The 18,096-nt window shown below is 47.0% G+C and overlaps 1 protein-coding gene across 1 annotated transcript in view; it reads left to right on the top strand.

Moving 5' to 3' along the window:
* The window catches only part of LOC311137284 (phosphatidylinositol phosphatase PTPRQ-like), a gene marked incomplete at both ends in the record, with an annotated part of 40,194 nt that extends 22,342 nt beyond the window's left edge, over positions 1–17,852 (top strand). Inside the window, 30 exons of the mRNA XM_084171707.1 lie at positions 32–139; positions 222–503; positions 647–755; positions 841–1,013; positions 4,014–4,364; positions 4,460–4,735; positions 4,866–5,017; positions 5,189–5,330; positions 5,461–5,742; positions 6,003–6,220; positions 6,371–6,533; positions 9,810–9,928; positions 10,017–10,203; positions 10,306–10,547; positions 10,877–10,946; positions 11,110–11,268; positions 11,410–11,734; positions 11,848–11,921; positions 12,955–13,054; positions 13,729–13,857; positions 14,347–14,391; positions 14,664–14,690; positions 14,906–14,987; positions 15,106–15,196; positions 15,271–15,347; positions 15,684–15,818; positions 15,931–16,056; positions 17,153–17,434; positions 17,587–17,710; positions 17,815–17,852. Of these exons, the coding sequence (XP_084027833.1) occupies positions 32–139; positions 222–503; positions 647–755; positions 841–1,013; positions 4,014–4,364; positions 4,460–4,735; positions 4,866–5,017; positions 5,189–5,330; positions 5,461–5,742; positions 6,003–6,220; positions 6,371–6,533; positions 9,810–9,928; positions 10,017–10,203; positions 10,306–10,547; positions 10,877–10,946; positions 11,110–11,268; positions 11,410–11,734; positions 11,848–11,921; positions 12,955–13,054; positions 13,729–13,857; positions 14,347–14,391; positions 14,664–14,690; positions 14,906–14,987; positions 15,106–15,196; positions 15,271–15,347; positions 15,684–15,818; positions 15,931–16,056; positions 17,153–17,434; positions 17,587–17,710; positions 17,815–17,852 (4,688 nt within the window). The remainder of the gene's footprint in view (positions 1–31; positions 140–221; positions 504–646; positions 756–840; positions 1,014–4,013; positions 4,365–4,459; positions 4,736–4,865; positions 5,018–5,188; positions 5,331–5,460; positions 5,743–6,002; positions 6,221–6,370; positions 6,534–9,809; positions 9,929–10,016; positions 10,204–10,305; positions 10,548–10,876; positions 10,947–11,109; positions 11,269–11,409; positions 11,735–11,847; positions 11,922–12,954; positions 13,055–13,728; positions 13,858–14,346; positions 14,392–14,663; positions 14,691–14,905; positions 14,988–15,105; positions 15,197–15,270; positions 15,348–15,683; positions 15,819–15,930; positions 16,057–17,152; positions 17,435–17,586; positions 17,711–17,814) is intronic.
* Positions 17,853–18,096: the final 244 nt, after the last annotated feature.

Here is an 18,096-nt window from a genome sequence, read left to right as displayed (position 1 = left end):
TTGGTGTTAAGCTGCTTGCTGTGTGTTTCAGGGCTGGAGAAGTATACAGGTTATAAGCTGCGAGTGGCTGCATCTACTGCTGTAGGAGAGAGCTCTCTGTCTGACCTAGACAATATCTTCGCTGTCACACCCGAGGATGGTACCAGGCACACACACACATCCTCTCATTATGTGGTTTCATGATAGAGAGTCCAATGTATCCCTCTCTCTCTCCCTCTCAGAACCTGACTCCCCACCCTTAGGGTTAACAGTGGTAGACACCTCTCCCTCCACCACCACCCTCTCTTGGTCACCCCCGGAGAGAGCCAATGGGGTGATCCAACAGTATGAGGTCCTGTACGAGAACCAATCGTATGTGGCAGTGTTCAACAGCTCTGTCCCCAGAGTGACTCTGACAGGGCTGATGCCATTCTCCTACTATAACGTGTCTGTCAGGTCATACACACGCCTCGGACACGGGAACCAGACCTCAGACACACTCACTATGCTGTCTGGGGAGGACGGTGAGTCTACACACACACAAACATACACACACATACACACACACACACACACACACACACACACACACACACACACACACAAACTAGGCACATGCACACACTAACGCCTCATGTTGAAGTGTGTGTGTGTGTCCCCTCTCTAGTACCGGGAAGTCCTCCCTACGGCCTGTCCTATGTGTCCGTCAGTCCCAATGAGGTGAATGTGACCTGGGAGCCCCCCCTAGTGCCCAATGGAGTTATCACGCACTACAGGTACATCTCTGCATGACTTCTGGATTTTTACTGTCTCGTGATGAAAATGCACTTGAGATGAAGTTTGATTTGATTTGATTTACAGCCTTGAGCTGCGAAACTCTTCTCACTTCCTCAACCTGACCACACCCATCAGCCACGCCCAGATCACTTACCTAAGGAAGTTTGCACAATACACTCTGGTGGTGAAGGGACACACACGCATGGGCCCTGGAAACCACAGCAGTGACCCACTCAACATCACCACACTGGAGGATGGTGAGAGCCTCTCAAACACACAAACACACCCCAGAACCACCGCAGTAAACCACTATACATCACCCCAATGGAGGGAGGGATCCGGGGTAAGAGGGGGGAGGTAGAGGGAGACCATGGTTAGGGTCATTGTGTTTCAGGTGGCCGCGTAGTGGACTATGGTGTTAACGTGACCAGAGACCCTGGACCACAGCAGGTTCATCATCACCTCTCACTTCCTCTCTCTGTCTCAAGTCCTCCTGATCCTCTGACATCACAGGTCAGAGGTCAGGGGTTACCACAGAGTTATTTAACAGCACCAAAAACATCACTTTTAACCAACCAGCTTTACTTCACAGGGATGTGCTTGCAGATGAGCCAGCATGCAGGCGGTATTTCCAACGATCAAGGAGCGTTTAGCGAACGTTCTCTCCATTTCCCCTAGGGGCGTGGTTATCAGTGTGTCTGTGTTTGGTCTTAAATAATATGAAGTGTGTTTCAGACCCAGATACTCCCCCTCAGTTCCTGTTAGCCAGGAAGTTGTCAGACTACGAGGTAGAATTGTCATGGGAACCGCCGAAAGAGACCAACTCTGAGATCCTCTACTACATAGTCAGAGTTTGGTGAGTTTTATTTCAATATTGATCGTTAGTTTGTGTCCTACTGCTGATGTGATGTTGAAAAAGGAGATGTTAAGGGATGAGGCATTCTGATTGAAGCATGAGTTACAGCTCCAACATGGCCTCTTCTTCTTCTTCCTCCTTCCGTCTCTCTCCTGGAGGAATGAGTCATCTGAGGTGTGGCAGAATGTAACAGGTACAGCGGTGGTGATCAGCGTTGACTCAGAAAGTCGCTACAACGCCTCTGTCTCCAGCTGGACACGCCTGGGGGACGGGGGAGTCCTCATATACATCAGCTTCAGTATTATTGACGCAGGTACACACCCACACACACACACACACACAAACCTTTGAGAAAATCTTGTAGTCCCAACTGAGCATTGCTACATGCCTCCAGTTCATTTTTACTAAACACAAGTGACATGCAACTTGCACCAAATCACTCCTGCAATTCTCTTCCGCAGTGCCATTTGACCCTCCCCAGAATGTGTTGTTGGTGAACCTGACCTTTTCCTCAGTGACCGTCCTCTGGCAACCCCCCACTCAGCCAAATGGAATCCTCCTGCACTACACTCTGTACTACTCAGACAATACCACTGTCACAGAACAGGTGAGTTATACAGCATTACATTGTATCCTACACAGACAATAACGCTGTTATAAAGCAGGTGAGTAACACACACACACTGTACGCTCATGTGTAAAAGTGTGTGATTTTCTACTTTAAAGGCATTGTCTCTCTCTCCCCTCTCCATCAGCATATCCCAGTGTCAGAGCTGGAGCCTGTCTCTCTGGGGGAGGACCTGTCCTACTGTCTGTCTGGCCTGAGAGGAGGACAGAACTACAGCCTCTGGCTGACCTCCAGCACCATGCAGGGGGACGGAGGGGTCCGTACTGATCCTTTAGATCTACTCACCCCAGATGGCGGTCAGTTTCACACACACACACACACAGACACTGACACACACACACACACACACAGAGTCTGCACTGTTTTTTCCAACCTCTTGTTGAACTTGATAAAATCACGTAAAAATTCTGCGATTTAAGTTTAACTTTCAGCTGGCTAGTGAAAGGAGGTAAGTCTGTCAGTCTGACAAACTGGCCCTTTTTGTCCCTCCGAGGCCTCCGTACCTCAGACAACCAGTTTGTATCTCCTTTTACTGAACCCTGTGGAAGTTTACTCTTTGACCTGTTGGATATCTGAGAATGTCTTGTATTCCAAACAGAGCAATGCTACAGGCATCCAGTTATTTTGTAAACGCATTGGCTATCAACAATGTCACAATGCTGTCAACATACATCCAGTAGAGATGTTTCATCCTATAGTTTTGTGAGTAGGTCATTATTGTATTAGTGTTAGTAGTTTAGTCTGTAGCTTAAGATGCAGATGAATCACTTTCAAGTGACAGTATCTGGATTATCACAAGAAGTAGCAATGTTCCTGTCAAATAGATTATGTAAATAAAAATAGTAGCTCAGTCTGGTGTTATTCAAAAGAAATGTAGCTATTGTTCCTATTTGACGATGATCTCTTAGTTTTTATGTGATTTTGGGAAAAATTGTGTAGACAGACTGCTGCCTCCATCTGACGTATAATAGTGACTGACTCTTGTTTCGGTCTAAAGATGTCTCTAATACTGACTGTGTGTCTCTGCCTCTGTGCTCCAGCCACGGGACCTCCAGCTCACCCTGCCTCTCCTGCCCTGCCAAGCCCAGCAGGGCTCACTGCCCTGGGCTCAGACACCCACACACCGCCCTCTCTCCTCCACCCATCCATCCACTTCACCAGCCTCTCAATCTGCCTTCACTGAGGTCTCCCCTCCCTCCTTATATCCTCCATCTCCGCGTCTCTCCTTCTTTCCATCCCTGTTTCCCCTGTTGCACATGCTCAGTTTGCTCTCTCCATATGGTCAGACTCAGTGACCGGAGCTTAGAGGATGGACACCGAAAGTGGGTGTGGCCAGGATGAGTATCTGCTATTCAAAATGTCTCTGTTTTTTGTTTCTCGATTTGAAGTTTCTCTGTTCAAAGATTCTCAAAACAAAGTTTCCCTGTTCAAAGATTCTCAAAGCAAAGTTTCTCTGGTCAAAGTTTTCTTGTTTTTTTTCACACTGAGGTTATTCTCTTCATATGAATCATGGGGTGATGATGATGTTAATGATGATGTTGTTGTTAATGATGATGATGATGATGACGATGATGAAGTGCTGTTTTGTGTTTGTTGATGTGTTTCTCTCCCTGGGGTGGCTCAAGTGTTTGATTGGTTGATAATGTTGCTGGTTTGGGTGTAGATGTATTATTATGTGCATAAATCACTTGTAGTGTTCTTCTAATGCTAGGACTGAGTCTGAAGAATGATGTAGTTCAGTCAGTGATACTAATTCCCCCTCTCTCCCAACAGTGCCCAGTGATCCGGTCCACAATCTCAGTGCTCAGATCTTCAGTTCTACGGCCATCATAGTAAGCTGGGACCCCCCTATGGAACCCAACGGACGCCCCTTCTACCTGCTCACCCTGCAGGAGGCAGTACACCCCCAACCCCCTAAACCTCTGAACCCCTCTTATCCTAACACCAACTCCCCCGGACCACCCGCTGTCAACAATACCATCACCAAGACAACCAACGATAACGTCTTCCTGTTTACAAAACTCAGGAAGTACTATCCCTACATCCTCACTGTTACCCCGGCAACCAGTGCTGGCCTGGCCCACAACCACACCAGCCTGCTGCACGTGAGGACTGATGATGATAGTGGGTCTACAGACACACACACACACACACAAATGCACACACCATTTTTTTAAACATATACACACACATACTATTTACCCACTCTCTCCCTCCAGTCCCCAGTTCAGCTCCAGTGCTGGTGTCCAGTAGGAACCTGTCGTCCTCCTCTGTGTCTGTGGTGTGGCAGCGCCCCCTGGAGGCCAACGGAGAGATAACAGAGTATTCCCTCACAATGTTCAGCTCTGCCGGCTCCAACACCACACACACTCCCAACACCACCCTCATACTCACACAGCTCCTGCCCTACACAGCCTACAACCTCTCCATCACCGCAGCCACCCGCAAGGGCTCCGGACCACCGCTACTACTGATGCTGCACACAGATGAAGCAGGTAATCTTTAACCTCTCACCTCTCACCTTTAACCCTTACTAACCTCTAACCTCTCCCTACCATAACCCCTCCAACTGCTGCTGCATACAGACGAAGGCCAGTAATGCACTCTAACATTGTGTTCCACCAGGTCCGATGTCTCCTCCCCGTAACCTGTCTCTGTATAACCACACAGCCTTCTCTGTGTGGCTGACCTGGGAACCCTCTCTGGAACCCAATGGTGTGGTCACAAACTACGGCTTCAGGATCTGGGAGATCAACACAAACACAATCAGATACCAGGTACTGCACACACACACATAAAGACACACACACGCACACAGGCATGCGCACACACACATTCACAAAGAAACGTTAACATTTTTAAAGTGCTCCTGCAACTTTTCTATGTTCTGTCTATAAGATTTCCACACAAAAAAATATCTCTCTCTCCCCTCCCCCTCTCACTTCCAGAACTCTACAGGTCCATGGACAGAAGGACAGCTGAGTGGGTTCAGACCTCACCGCTCCTATGAGATCAGTGTGTTTAGCTACACCAGAGTGGGTCATGGAGACCAGTACAGCACTCCTGTGTCCTTCACAACCAATGAGTCAGGTACGTATGTGGGTGTATGTGGGTATGTGTGTATGGGTATGTGTGGTTGTGGAACTAGAAATCAAGTGCCATATGCGTGTGGAATTGGCTATTAATCCTTTTGCATAAACCCTGTGTCTCCTGGCTCCAGTGTCTGAGGCGGTGGGTAACCTGTCCTGCTCTGGTCTGGGCTGGGACTCTGTGTTTCTACACTGGGAGCCTCCAGCCAACCCCAATGGACTCATCCTGTACTACCAGGTCCAGGTGGACACACACTCAGACTCACAGTCATACATACACCAGGCTGACACAAACCAGTACACGGTCAGCGGGCTGGCGCCGGACGCAGAATTCACACTCACTGTGACGGCTGTCAACTCTGCCGGCCCAGGAGACCAGATCAACTGTACTGCCTACACACACCCTGAGTCAGGTACACACACACACACACACACACACACACACACACACACACACACACACACACACAAACACACTCACACTCACACTCATACTCATACTCATACTCATACTCATACTCATACTCATACTCATACTCATACTCATACTCACACTCACACTCACTCACACTCACACTCACACACACACACACACACACACACACACATACACACTACACCAGGAGACCAGATGAACTGTATCACCTCAACCCACCCTTATATCCTCCTGCAGTGCCTGGTGTCCCTCGCTTCCTGAGTGTGTCAGAGACCATGTCCACCAGCGTGACGCTCCAATGGGCTGCTCCCCTCTCTGCTCCGGGCATGCTCATTGAGTACCGCATCACTGTGCAGCTGCTTTCACCGGACTGCCTGTCCAACACACCCCTTTCTGAAGCCACACCTCTCCCAGAGCCGACCCCTTCCCTGGCTCCAGGCTGCGTGGATCAGGAGGTACGTTTACCTGGATATCTGAATGTAAATGTTGTTGTGCTGCTGTGTCGTACATCTGTCTACATGTATATCTGCATGCTGTATGACACAGAAGGAATTTCCTAACATTGAACTCAACATCATCTTCATCTTCATGATCTTCCTGGTCAGGTGTTGGTGTCAGTGAATGGTTCTGATGGTGGTGAGGGCAACAGGAGCATCACTCTCCAGTCTCTGGCCAAGTACCGCCTCTACCGCTTCAGAATCATAGCCCTTACTAATGCTGGGCCAGGAGAACACACACCCTGGAGATACACGCACACACTGGCTGGGAGTAAGTACACACACACACCCACGCACGCACACACACACACACACATATAGTCACATCCAAAATTATTGGAACCCTTGATAAAGATAAGCAAAAAATACTGTTTAAAATAAATAATTCAAATACCGAGCTACAGTATATTGTATGCTCCAAAATATTAGAAAATTCAATTATTTTATACTAATACAATGTACTAATACAATGGCGAATGTGCATAAAGATGACAGAATTCAGATATGATGTAATTGTTTTAGCACTATTCATAACATTTTTAAACTACGGTGCGCGACATGGTTCAATGAGCCAATATATCAGCACAATCTACGTTGTCGTTTTTTTCTAATTGCTGGCATCTTGGAGCTAGAATTGGGATCATGTATATTGTGCTAATGACGATACAAAAAAAGATTCAATGCTGAGACCAAGGTCTCTTTTCCAGATGAGCCCTGTATAGCACAACAATACACATCAAAATACAATAAACACATGAAACTACACATTCATATACACAATAAAACACACGTTATTATACACAACAATACATGAAAAGCAAAACACAATCATAAAAAACAGATACATTGTTCAGTAAAAAGCTCCCCTAACAACCGTCTGAAATGCACTAGAGGCACCAATTCCTCACATTTTAAAGTGTATTGTAGATCATTCCACACGTAAGGCGCAAGGAAATTAAAGTCTGATCTACCTAACTCTCTAGACACCAAAGGAGCCTCTGTCACGATCGTCGGATACAGAGGACCAAGGCGCAGCGTTGAAGGCGAACATACTTTTTATTTAATGATTACACGAACAAAACAACAAACGATAACGTGACGTCCTCGGTCTAACACAAACCACACTGGAACAAGAAACCACACCAAATGAATGCCAAACGGCTACCTAAGTATGGCTCCCAATCAGAGATAACGAGCTACAGCCGTCTCTGATTGGGAGCCACCCTGGCCAACATAGAAATACAAAACTAGACTATCACCCTAGCACACAAAACACAAAGAAACAACACACCCTGGCTCAACATAACAGAGTCCCAGAGCCAGGGCGTTACAGTACCCCCCCCCCCCCCCAAAGGCGCGGACTGCGACCGCGCCAAACATAAACCGAACAGGGGAGGGCCGGGTGGGCATTCCTCCTCGGAGGCGGATCCGGCTCCGGGCATGATCCCCACTCCCTCTCTAACCCCCCAAAGTACCCCTGGTCCGGTCTGGCCCTGCTGACCGGAGCTGGACTGCACACTGGTGGAGCGGATTGCTCTAGCTCCGGCGTGAAGCAGCTGACCCGTGCCGAACCAGGCACCGGTGGAACAGGCACGGGCTGTGCCGGACTGACGACGCACACCACTGGCTTGGTGTGGGGAGCAGGAACGGGCCGAGCCGGGCTGACGAAACACACCCCTGACTTGGTGCAGGGAGCAGGAGCGGGCCGGACCGGGCTGACTAAGCGCACCACTGACTTGGTGCGGGGAGCAGGAGCGGGACGAGCTGGGCTGACGAAACGCACCACTGACTTGGTGCGGGGAGCAGGAGCGGGCCGGACCGGGCTGACGAAACGCACCACTGACTTGGTGCGGGGAGCAGGAGCGGGCCGGACCGTACTGGGAACACACCACTGGCCCTACGCGGGGATCAGGAACAGGCCGGACCGGACTGGCAACACACCCCAGTACCTCTCGCCGTGCCTCTACATCCTCTTTCCCCCTGGTGACCAGTGACTCCCGTAACCTGGCGGCCTCCTGCTGCCCCGTCGTCCACGGCGTGAGCCCCCCCCTAAAAATGTTCTGGGCATCTCTCCTACCCGTGGACCAGGTCTCCATGTCTCTCGCCAGACTTTCGCCCTTCTGCTTCCAGGTCCAGCCTCTCTCTTCCTCACACGGCTTGACCCAGTCGAGGAGGCGAAGGAGATCCGCTAGAGATCTCCCTGGCGATGGCTCCTGGACACGCTGCTTGGTCCAGTCTTGGTGGGATCTTCTGTCACGATCGTCGGATACAGAGGACCAAGGCGCAGCGTTGAAGGCGAACATACTTTTTATTTAATGATTACACGAACAAAAGAACAAACGATAACGTGACGTCCTCGGTCTAACACAAACCACACTGGAACAAGAAACCACACCAAATGAATGCCAAACGGCTACCTAAGTATGGCTCCCAATCAGAGATAACGAGCTACAGCCGTCTCTGATTGGGAGCCACCCTGGCCAACATAGAAATACAAAACTAGACTATCACCCTAGCACACTAAACACAAAGAAACAACACACCCTGGCTCAACATAACAGAGTCCCAGAGCCAGGGCGTGACAGTCTCCAGAATTAACCAACCCTGTGAACAGGTTTGATAACTTGTTATTTTAAATCTTAACAGTAAGTCGGAAGTTTGTGGAGCAGGGCTTTGTAAACAAAAAGAGTGTAATGATGTGATCTACATGACTTCAAGGAGGTTCAGCCAACCTTTTGGTAAAGAATACAGTGATGAGTAATAAAACTGTCTCCTGTGATAAAATGAAGGGCGCTATGAAAAACGGCATCCAGGGGTTTAAGAGTAGAGGCTGCTGCTCTTTGATAAATAGTATATCCATAGTCAAGAACAGATAGAAAGGTTGACTGCACAATCTGCTTCCTGCTGACTAGAGAGACAAGATCTGCTTCTATTTTTAAAAAAGCCCACTTTAATGTTATGGGACTGCTTTGCTTCCACTGGTTCTGGGGCCCTTGTTAAGGTCAACGGCATCATGATCTCCAGGTCATTTTAGCCAAAAACCTGGTTGCCTCTGCCAGGAGGTGGAAACTGGCCATCTCAGTCTCTGGAGTTGAACCCCATTGAAAACCAGTTGTTTGAATTGTAGAGGGCAGTCCATATGCGTAGACCGGAGGATAACAAGGATCAGGAAAGATTCTGTATGGAGGAATGGTCTAAGATCCCTCCCAATGTGTTCTTCAATCTCATAAAACATGATAGAAAAAGGCTAAGTGCCATTACCCTTGCAAGGGATGGTCCAATAATCTTGACACCTATCTTTTTGAGATTTTTTAAAATAACTTTTTAAGCAAAATCTTTTTCTCTGAGCAATTGTATTAGTATAAAATAATATAATTTTTTTAAATGTAGCATACAATATAGCTCAGTATTTGTATTATTTATTTTATAGTATTTTTTGATAATCTTTATCAAGGGTGCCAATAATTCTGGATGTGACTGGACATACAACAGAAGTACCCATACACCCAAGCAGTATGGGTATATTTATACCTGTCTCTCCCCTCAGACCCTGATGCCCCTCCCAGCGACCTCTCGTTGACCATGTCCTCCAACAGCCTCCGTATCGAATGGCAACTCCCAGATGTGATCACCGGCCCCACTTCCTACCTCATAGACGTAATCTCTGTGAGTATACACGCACACACACACACATAATAAAATAATAATGATAATAAAGGAGTTTCTTACTTCTATATGTTGTGTTGGTGTTCAGCTGGATAGCGAGGGGTTAAACCAGTCTGTAGTACGCGGTCCAGAGGAGCTGAGGACCGTAGTTGTGTCGAACCTGACTGCGTTCACTCGCTACTCTGTGACCGTGACTGCCTTCACTGGACGACTGGAGAACGCACGGCGGGACGGACAAGCCACTGAGCCCACTGTCATCAGAACAATGGAGGAGGGTGAGGAACACACACAAACAGCAATACAGTAGCTGCTTTATTAAACTGCTAGAAAATAGTTAAGCACTTTCTCTCTCCTCTTCCTCCTCATCCTCCCTCCAGAGCCCAGGGATCCTCCTAAGAATGTGACCCTGCAGGTGATTCCAGAGGAAGTGACCCGTGTGTTTGTGACCTTTGCCCCCCCGGAGGAGCCTAATGGGAACATCAGTTCCTACACGGTGCTGGTCTACCGCCAGGGTCAGCTAGAGATGACCATCGACCGCCTCACCGTGGTCCAAAACAAGAACCGCACCCTGACCGCAGTCATCGACGGGCTAAAAGGAGGCTACAACTATAGTATACGGGTGAGGATCACACACACACACACACACAGGCACAACTACACAAACACATGGGTCACAACTATAATATATGGGTGAGGAACACACACACTGTCACAGAACACTTGTGCTTTCTGAAACACTCCGACCAACTCTCTCTCTCTCTCTCTCTCTCTCTCTCTCTCTCTCTCTCTCTCTCTCTCTCTCTCTCTCTCTCTCTCTCTCTCTCTCTCTCTCTCTCTCTCTCTCTCTCTCTCTCTCTCTCTCTCTCTCTCTCTCTCTCTCTCTCTCTCTCTCTCTCTCTCTCTCTCTCTCTCTCTCTCTCTCTCTCTCTCTCTCTCTCACACACACAGATTGCAGCAGTAAACGGAGCAGGTTTAAGCCCCCCCAGCTCAGAGGTTCAGATCACTACAGGGATCAAAGGTACAGTGCTACATAAACACTACATAAACCATTCATAACCCCTACATAACCCCTGCATAACCCCAATAGCCTTAGAAACTTAGTCGTAGGGGGTGTCATATTGCGTGTATGCACTACGAACACTTCATGATACAGAAATGTCTTTATGTGTGTCTGTGTGTAGCTCCTGCCAAGCCCACACAGAGACCCCAGGCGGTGCTGGACCGAGGAGGAGTTGCAATGGTAACCTCCAGGAGCATCATTGTTCGCATGCCAACCTGTTTCTACAGCAATGACAACGGACCAATCAGAGGCATCCAGGTCATCATGTCCGAATCTGGGGGTACGACATCACACACACTAACATGCACAGACACACACACATAAACACACATCTATCACACAGAAAATATATCCTAAACTAAAATATGTAGGAGCCACTGCTATAGGTCTAGTCTGACATCTGTCTGTCTCTCTGTCTCAGTGATGGACAGCATGAACGTGACCAACTGGAAGACAGCATTTCTCTCTCATCCCGCCCCCTACCTGACTGACAATGGCTTCCCCAACCCACTCTGTGTGAAGGACCGTATGAGCAGGGACACACACACACAAACCAGCAGACTCACTGACTCACACATTAGACACAGCATTGTGAGGGACAGGGTTCTGGAACATAGAGACTCAGTGGGGGAGCGCATAGACCACCAGGATGATCACTATGTCATCGGAGAGGAGGACAACTGTCTGACTAAAGAGTACAGTAACACACTCTGTAACGGACCCCTCAAACCAAACACTGTCTACGTGTGAGTATACACAACACAAACATGTAAACACACACATGTACACATAGATATAAACACATACACACACATACGTACAAAGTTCAATAAAGTGCATGTCTTTGTCTGTGTGGCAGGTTTAAGTTCCGAGCCACCAACATCCGGGGCCAGTACACAGACTCTGACTACTCTGAGCATATCAGAACCGCAGGTAAGCACTCCTCTTCTCTCCACAAACTCACACACACCTTTCCTCTACAATGCAAACTGATTAAACAACACCACTGTCACTCCTTCATTAGAATGTTTTACATTTTAGTCATTTATCAGACTCTCTTATCCAGAGCAACTTACAGTTAGTGCATTTATCTTAAGATTGCTAGGTGGGACAACCACATATCTCAGTCATAGTAAATACCATTTTCCTCAATAAAGTAGCTATCAGCAAAGTCAGAGCTAGTAAGTTTCAAGTTAATGTAACGTGCAGAAGTACAGTGAAATGCCTTTCTTGCAAGCTCCAAACCCAACAATGCATTAATCAATATCAATGTAGTGCTAAAAATAACAAGGTGCTGTTAAACAAAAACACACAAGAAATAGAAATAAGAAGAACACGAGAAAATAAGAATCTATATACAGGGTCAGTTCCAGGGTCAGTTCCAATACCATATTATTTACAATGTGCAGGGATACTGGAGTGATAGAGGTAGATATGTATAGTCAGTGCTTGACTTTGACTGAAATAGGTTCCGGTAGTCATTTTGGGTTCCGGTACTCTTTATATTTAGGTGCAGGAGCTCCACAATACTTTTGAACTAATATTCTATAAGAGGAACAGGAGCTCAAGCAGCGTAAATTATGATTGTATGTGAGTGTGTGTACGTGTGTGTAGAGTCAGTATAAATGTGTGTGCATGATATGTGTGTGTTGGAGTGTCAGTGTGCGTGAGTGTGTAGGGTCCTGTGAGTGTGCATAGAGACAGTGCAAAAATAAAATACAAGGGTCCACTCACATAGTCCGTGTAGACATTCTGTTAGCTATTTAGGAGTCTTATGGCTTGGGGATGGAAGCTGTTAAGCACCTTCTTCACGACTGTGCGCGTGTGAGTGGTCCATAGTGATTTGGACACTGAAGAACTTGAAGCTCTGGACCCGCTCCATTGCAGCCCGCCGATGTAAGTGCGAGTGTTAGTTCACAAAAGGCTCTTTTTTTCTCTCTTCCCTTCACCCCCTCCTGTCTGTCAGTGGATGGTTTGTTGACCAGAGATGAACAGATCCTTCTGGGAGTTCTCCTCTCCTTCTTCCTGACCCTGCTGCTCATCCTCATCATCTACGCCTCTGTCAGGTAAACTGGTGTTGGATTCTAGCTTGAAATACACTTATTCATGTTAATAATTGATTACTTTATATGGGGTCAATGGAGGGTGGATAAGACCTAGGTGTATGGAAAGTTACTGAGTGAGGAAGGGGGAGTGCAGAAAGTTTACATTCTGTTAAAACATGGTATTGTTAAATCTCATGGCTCCTAAGGAGGGGGGCAAAGGACAACAGTCTGGTTTCAATCACTGAAAAGGTAGGACAGCCGTGGAGTAGGGAGGAGTGAGGAATTCAGCCCGAGGTCAGGTCAGATGAAGTGAGGAGGAACAGTCAGTCCTCTCACTCATATATTTCCACGCCCATGAAGGTTCTAGCAGGAGGCTACACCAATGAGAGGAACCAATTAAGTTCCTGACTAGCAACAGAGATGTATTGGCTGTCTAGATGTGCAAGGAGTTGACTCCGCCTAGTAGGAGGGTATAAATATATGTGCTTGTGTAAACATGTTTTTGTCTTTGCAGCTGTATGACCCAGTGGGGAATAAACTTGGTTTGAGCTTTTCCTAGTCATCCGTTTGAGTTTTTACTCTGTTTGTCAGAACCTAACACTGGTTATAGCTGATGGTTCTAGCTGACCCAGGTGACCCAGCCAGCCATAGTCAGTTGTGTCAGAGTGATTGACATGTCCCTCATCCAATGACAGGATCCGTCAGCGTCAGAAGGAGGGCGGGACCTACTCTCCCCGGGAGGCGGAGATTATAGAGACAAAGTTTAAACTGGATCAGCTGATTGCTGTGGCCGACCTGGAGCTGAAGGAAGAGAAACTACACCGGTCAGTGTGTGTTTGCCTGTGTGTGTGTGTGTCTTTTTCTCACACATACACACTCCCTCTCTCTCATTCGCACACACCTTCACAAAGGTTTACCCACTGTAACATTATGCTCACTCTGCCTCTACGACTCTACCTGCATGCCCACAGAATGTGCTTGGCTGCTGCTAACACCCACATACACACACACACACACACACACACACACATAAACACACACACAACCACACACAAGGCTGTCTGCACTCTCCACTCTCTCACTCTAACCCAGGGTTCTCCAAACTCAGTCCTCAGGACCCCAAGGGGTGCATGTTTTGGTTTTTGCCCTAGCACTACACAGCTAATTCAAATAATCAACTAATCATCAAGCTTTGATCATTTTAATCAGCTGTATATTGTAGGGCAAAAATCAAAACGTGCACCCTTTGGGGTCCCGAGGACCGAGTTTGGGAAACTCTGCTCTAACCCCTCTCTCAAACTCTCTCTCTCCAGGTATTCCTCCTTCTTCTTTAGACGGAAGGAGATATTTGTCATCCAGTAAGTTGTAGTGGGCAGTGGGTGTACCCCTTCAAGTGTGGAGCACTCAGTGTGTGTAGCCCTTGTTATATAGCACTCCATGTGTGTGTGTTGCTGTGTTGCATTGGTACAGTTGGCAGTGTGTATTGTTGTCTCATGTCTTTAGTCTACTGAAGTGCTGTTATTCATTGAGTGTGTCAGTCTGTCTGTAACTGTACAGTAATGGAAAGTAAAGTCTGCTGTACTCACAGTGTACTGGTGTGCCTCATATTGTTCTGTCAACTCTGTTTCAGACTTCTCAGCTACAGAAAGTCTCTCAAGTAAGTCACGTAATGAGTGTGTGTGTTGTTCTATGTGTACAGTATGTGAGTGTGTTGAGCAGTAATAGTTTCTGCCCTGTGAAGGATTTATCTTCCCCCATCTCGTTTGTTTATTCTGTTTTTTCATATTTGTTTTATGTATTCATGTGTGAGCTGTGCCAAGATGTTCCTCTTGTAGGACAATAAACGTGATTCTGATTATCTCTGTCTCTCAGGCCGGTCAATAAGAAGTCTTTCCTGCAGCATGTAGAGGATCTATGTGCCAACGAGAACACCAAGTTCCAGGAAGAGTTTGCAGTATGTAACTCTGACCTCTGACCCCTGTGAAAACCTGCATGTTTGTATGTGTGTGCATGCATGCGCATTTGTGTTGTGTGTGTGTGTAGAGTGACAGCATTAACCCTGTCCTCTCCAGGAGATGCCCAAACTGCTGCAGGATCTGGCTACATCAGACGCTGACCTTCCCTGGAACAGATCCAAGAACCGCTTCACTAACATCAAACCCTGTATGTACACACACGCACGCACACACAGTGAGCGTAACAAACACACACAGCCTAACACATTCTCTCCTCTACAGACAACAACAACCGTGTGAAGCTGCTGTCTGAACCTGGCATGCCTGGATCTGACTACATTAACGCTAGCTTCATCTCAGTGAGTCACACACACACATACACACACACAGAAAAGGGAACGGGGCGGCAGATAGCTTAGTGGGTAAGAGCGTTGTGCCAGTAAACGAAAGGTTGCTGGTTCTAATCCCCGAGCCGACTAGGTGAAAAATCAGTGGATGTGCCCTTAAGCAAGGCACTTAACCCTAATTGCTCCTGTAAGTTGCTCTGGATAAGAGCATCTGCTAAATTAAAAAAAGAACACTCATGCTTTCAGAGATCACATTTCTAAACACTCCAACTTTTGTGTTTACTACAAAACTGGAGACCTGTGACTTTACTCTGTTCTGACTATAAGATTCTCCCTCTCCCCCCTTAGGGTTACCTGTGTCCTAGTGAGTTCATAGCGACCCAGGGTCCTCTCCCCGGCACTGTGGCTGACTTCTGGAGGATGATCTGGGAGACTCGCACACGAACCATCGCTATGCTCACACAGTGCTACGAGAAAGGAAGGGTAAGGACCGGACCAAGGTTTTAGTAGTGTCAGGGTTGTATGTCTGTTTAGATCTGCTGTCACCAATTTTGTGTGTGTTCGTGGGTGTGTGTGTGTGTGTGTGTGTGTTTAGATCCGGTGTCACCAGTACTGGCCAGAGGACAATAAGCCGGTGACAGTTTTTGGGGACATCATCATCACCAAGCTGACAGAGGACATCTATCCTGACTGGACCGTCAGAGCTCTCAAAGTGGAGAGGGTAACACACACACACATACAGGGCATTCAGAAAGTATTCAGACCCCTTGACTTTTTCCACATTTTGGTATGTTACAGCCTTATTCTAAAATGGATGAAATAGTTTTTTTCCCCTCATCAATCTACACACAATACCCCATAATGACAAAGCAAAAACAGGTTTTACAAAAATATATAAATTAGCACAAATGTCAAAAAACCTGTTTTGGCTTTGTCATTATGGGGTATTGTGTGTAGATTGATGAGGATTTAGATTTATTTAATTCATTTTAGAATAAGGCTGTAACATAACAAAATGTGGGAAAAGGGAAGGGGTCTGAATACTATAGAGTACATTCAGTACACACTGTAGAGTGTACAAAACATTAGGAACACCTTCCTAATATTGCGTTGCAGTTCACAGCCCCGTGTAGCTCAGTTGGTAGAGAATGGCATTTGCAACGCCAGGGTTGTGGGTTCGACTCCCACGGGGGGGCAGTATGAAAATGTATGCACTCACTAACTGTAAGTCGCTCTGGATAAGAGTGTCTACTAAATGACTAAAATGTAAAATGTTGACACACTCAAACCGGTGCACCTTGCACCTATTACCATACTCCGTTCAAGGGCACTTAAATATTTTGTCTTGCCCATTCACCCTCTCAATAGCACACATACACAATCCATGTCTCAATTGTCTCAAGGCTTACAAATCCTACTTTCAATTGTCTCCTCCCCTTTAACTATACTGATTGAAGTGGATTTAACAGGTGACATCAATAAGGGATCATAGCTTTCACCTGGATTTACCTGGTCAGTCTATGTCATGGAAAGAGCATGTTTTGTACAATCCGTGTTTTTCCAGAGTAAACAAGTTCAGTTTCCCTCTTGATAATCAAAACATTGTTCTCTCTCCCATCTCTCGCTTTCTCTCGCTCCCTCTCTTTCTCTCTCTCTCCTCTCACCTTCTCTCACTCCCCCTCTCTCACTTCCTGTCTCTCCCTATCTCCCCCTTTTTTTCTCTCTCTCTCTCTCTCTCTCTCTCTCTCTCTCTCTCTCTCTCTCTCTCTCTCTCTCTCTTTTTCTCTCTCTCTGTTTTACTCCCTCTCTATCCCTAGCATGGGGACTACATGGTGGTTCACCACTTCAACTTCACCTCCTGGCCAGAGCATGGCGTTCCAGAGTCCAGCACCACACTCATACAGTTTGTTAGAGCCATCAGAGCCAACAGGCATGAGAACACCACTATAGTGGTACACTGCAGTGCTGGCGTAGGCAGGACAGGAGTGTTTATAGCGTTGGACCACCTGATCCAACACGTGAGTGATCATGACTTTGTGGACATCTACGGTCTGGTGGCTGAACTACGCAGTGAGAGGATGTGTATGGTGCAGAACCTGGTGAGAAATATGTATTTATACAACATGTATAAGTGTTCTTACTGTGATATGGATATGATACTTTATAGTATGATCTAGTTTCACCATGTTTTCTTGGTGCATTCAAACCTGCCAGACAGAATCTTAGAGAGTGTGTTCATGCATGTCCCCAGACCCAGTATATGTTCCTACACCAGAGTACTCTGGATCTGCTGAACAGTAAAGGAAACAGCCAGTCCATCTGGTTCGTCAACTACTCTGCTCTGGAGAAAATGGACTCACTGGAAGCTATGGAGGGTGAGCACACGCACGCGCACACACACATATACAAGAACACACACTAGCATACACACACGTCATAAACGCACATTTCACATATCTACTGTTTTGTGCTCTTGCAGGTGATGTTGAGCTGGAATGGGAGGAGACTACGATGTAAAGGCTGAGAATTTATCAGTCAACTTCACACCTGATAAACACACATCTATCCCTGGGTCATGGGGGGCCAAATCCTGGACACACTGACTGTTTGTCAGATGGATTGCTTCACCAGAGATAGAGGGAGAGAAAGAGAAGGAGAGATGATAGAAACAGTGAAAGAGAGAGAATTGTGTAGTCCAAACAGAGTAATGTTTCCTCCAGCTTCTTTGGGAACACAAGTTGCCCTTTTCTGGCAGGAGGGT

The sequence above is a fragment of the Coregonus lavaretus genome, assembly GCF_964263955.1.
Source record: "Coregonus lavaretus genome assembly, chromosome: 11".
Classification (NCBI taxonomy): Eukaryota; Metazoa; Chordata; class Actinopteri; order Salmoniformes; family Salmonidae; genus Coregonus; species Coregonus lavaretus.
The sequence above is the reverse complement of the archived record's forward strand: the minus strand, read 5'-3'. Positions and strand labels throughout refer to the sequence as shown.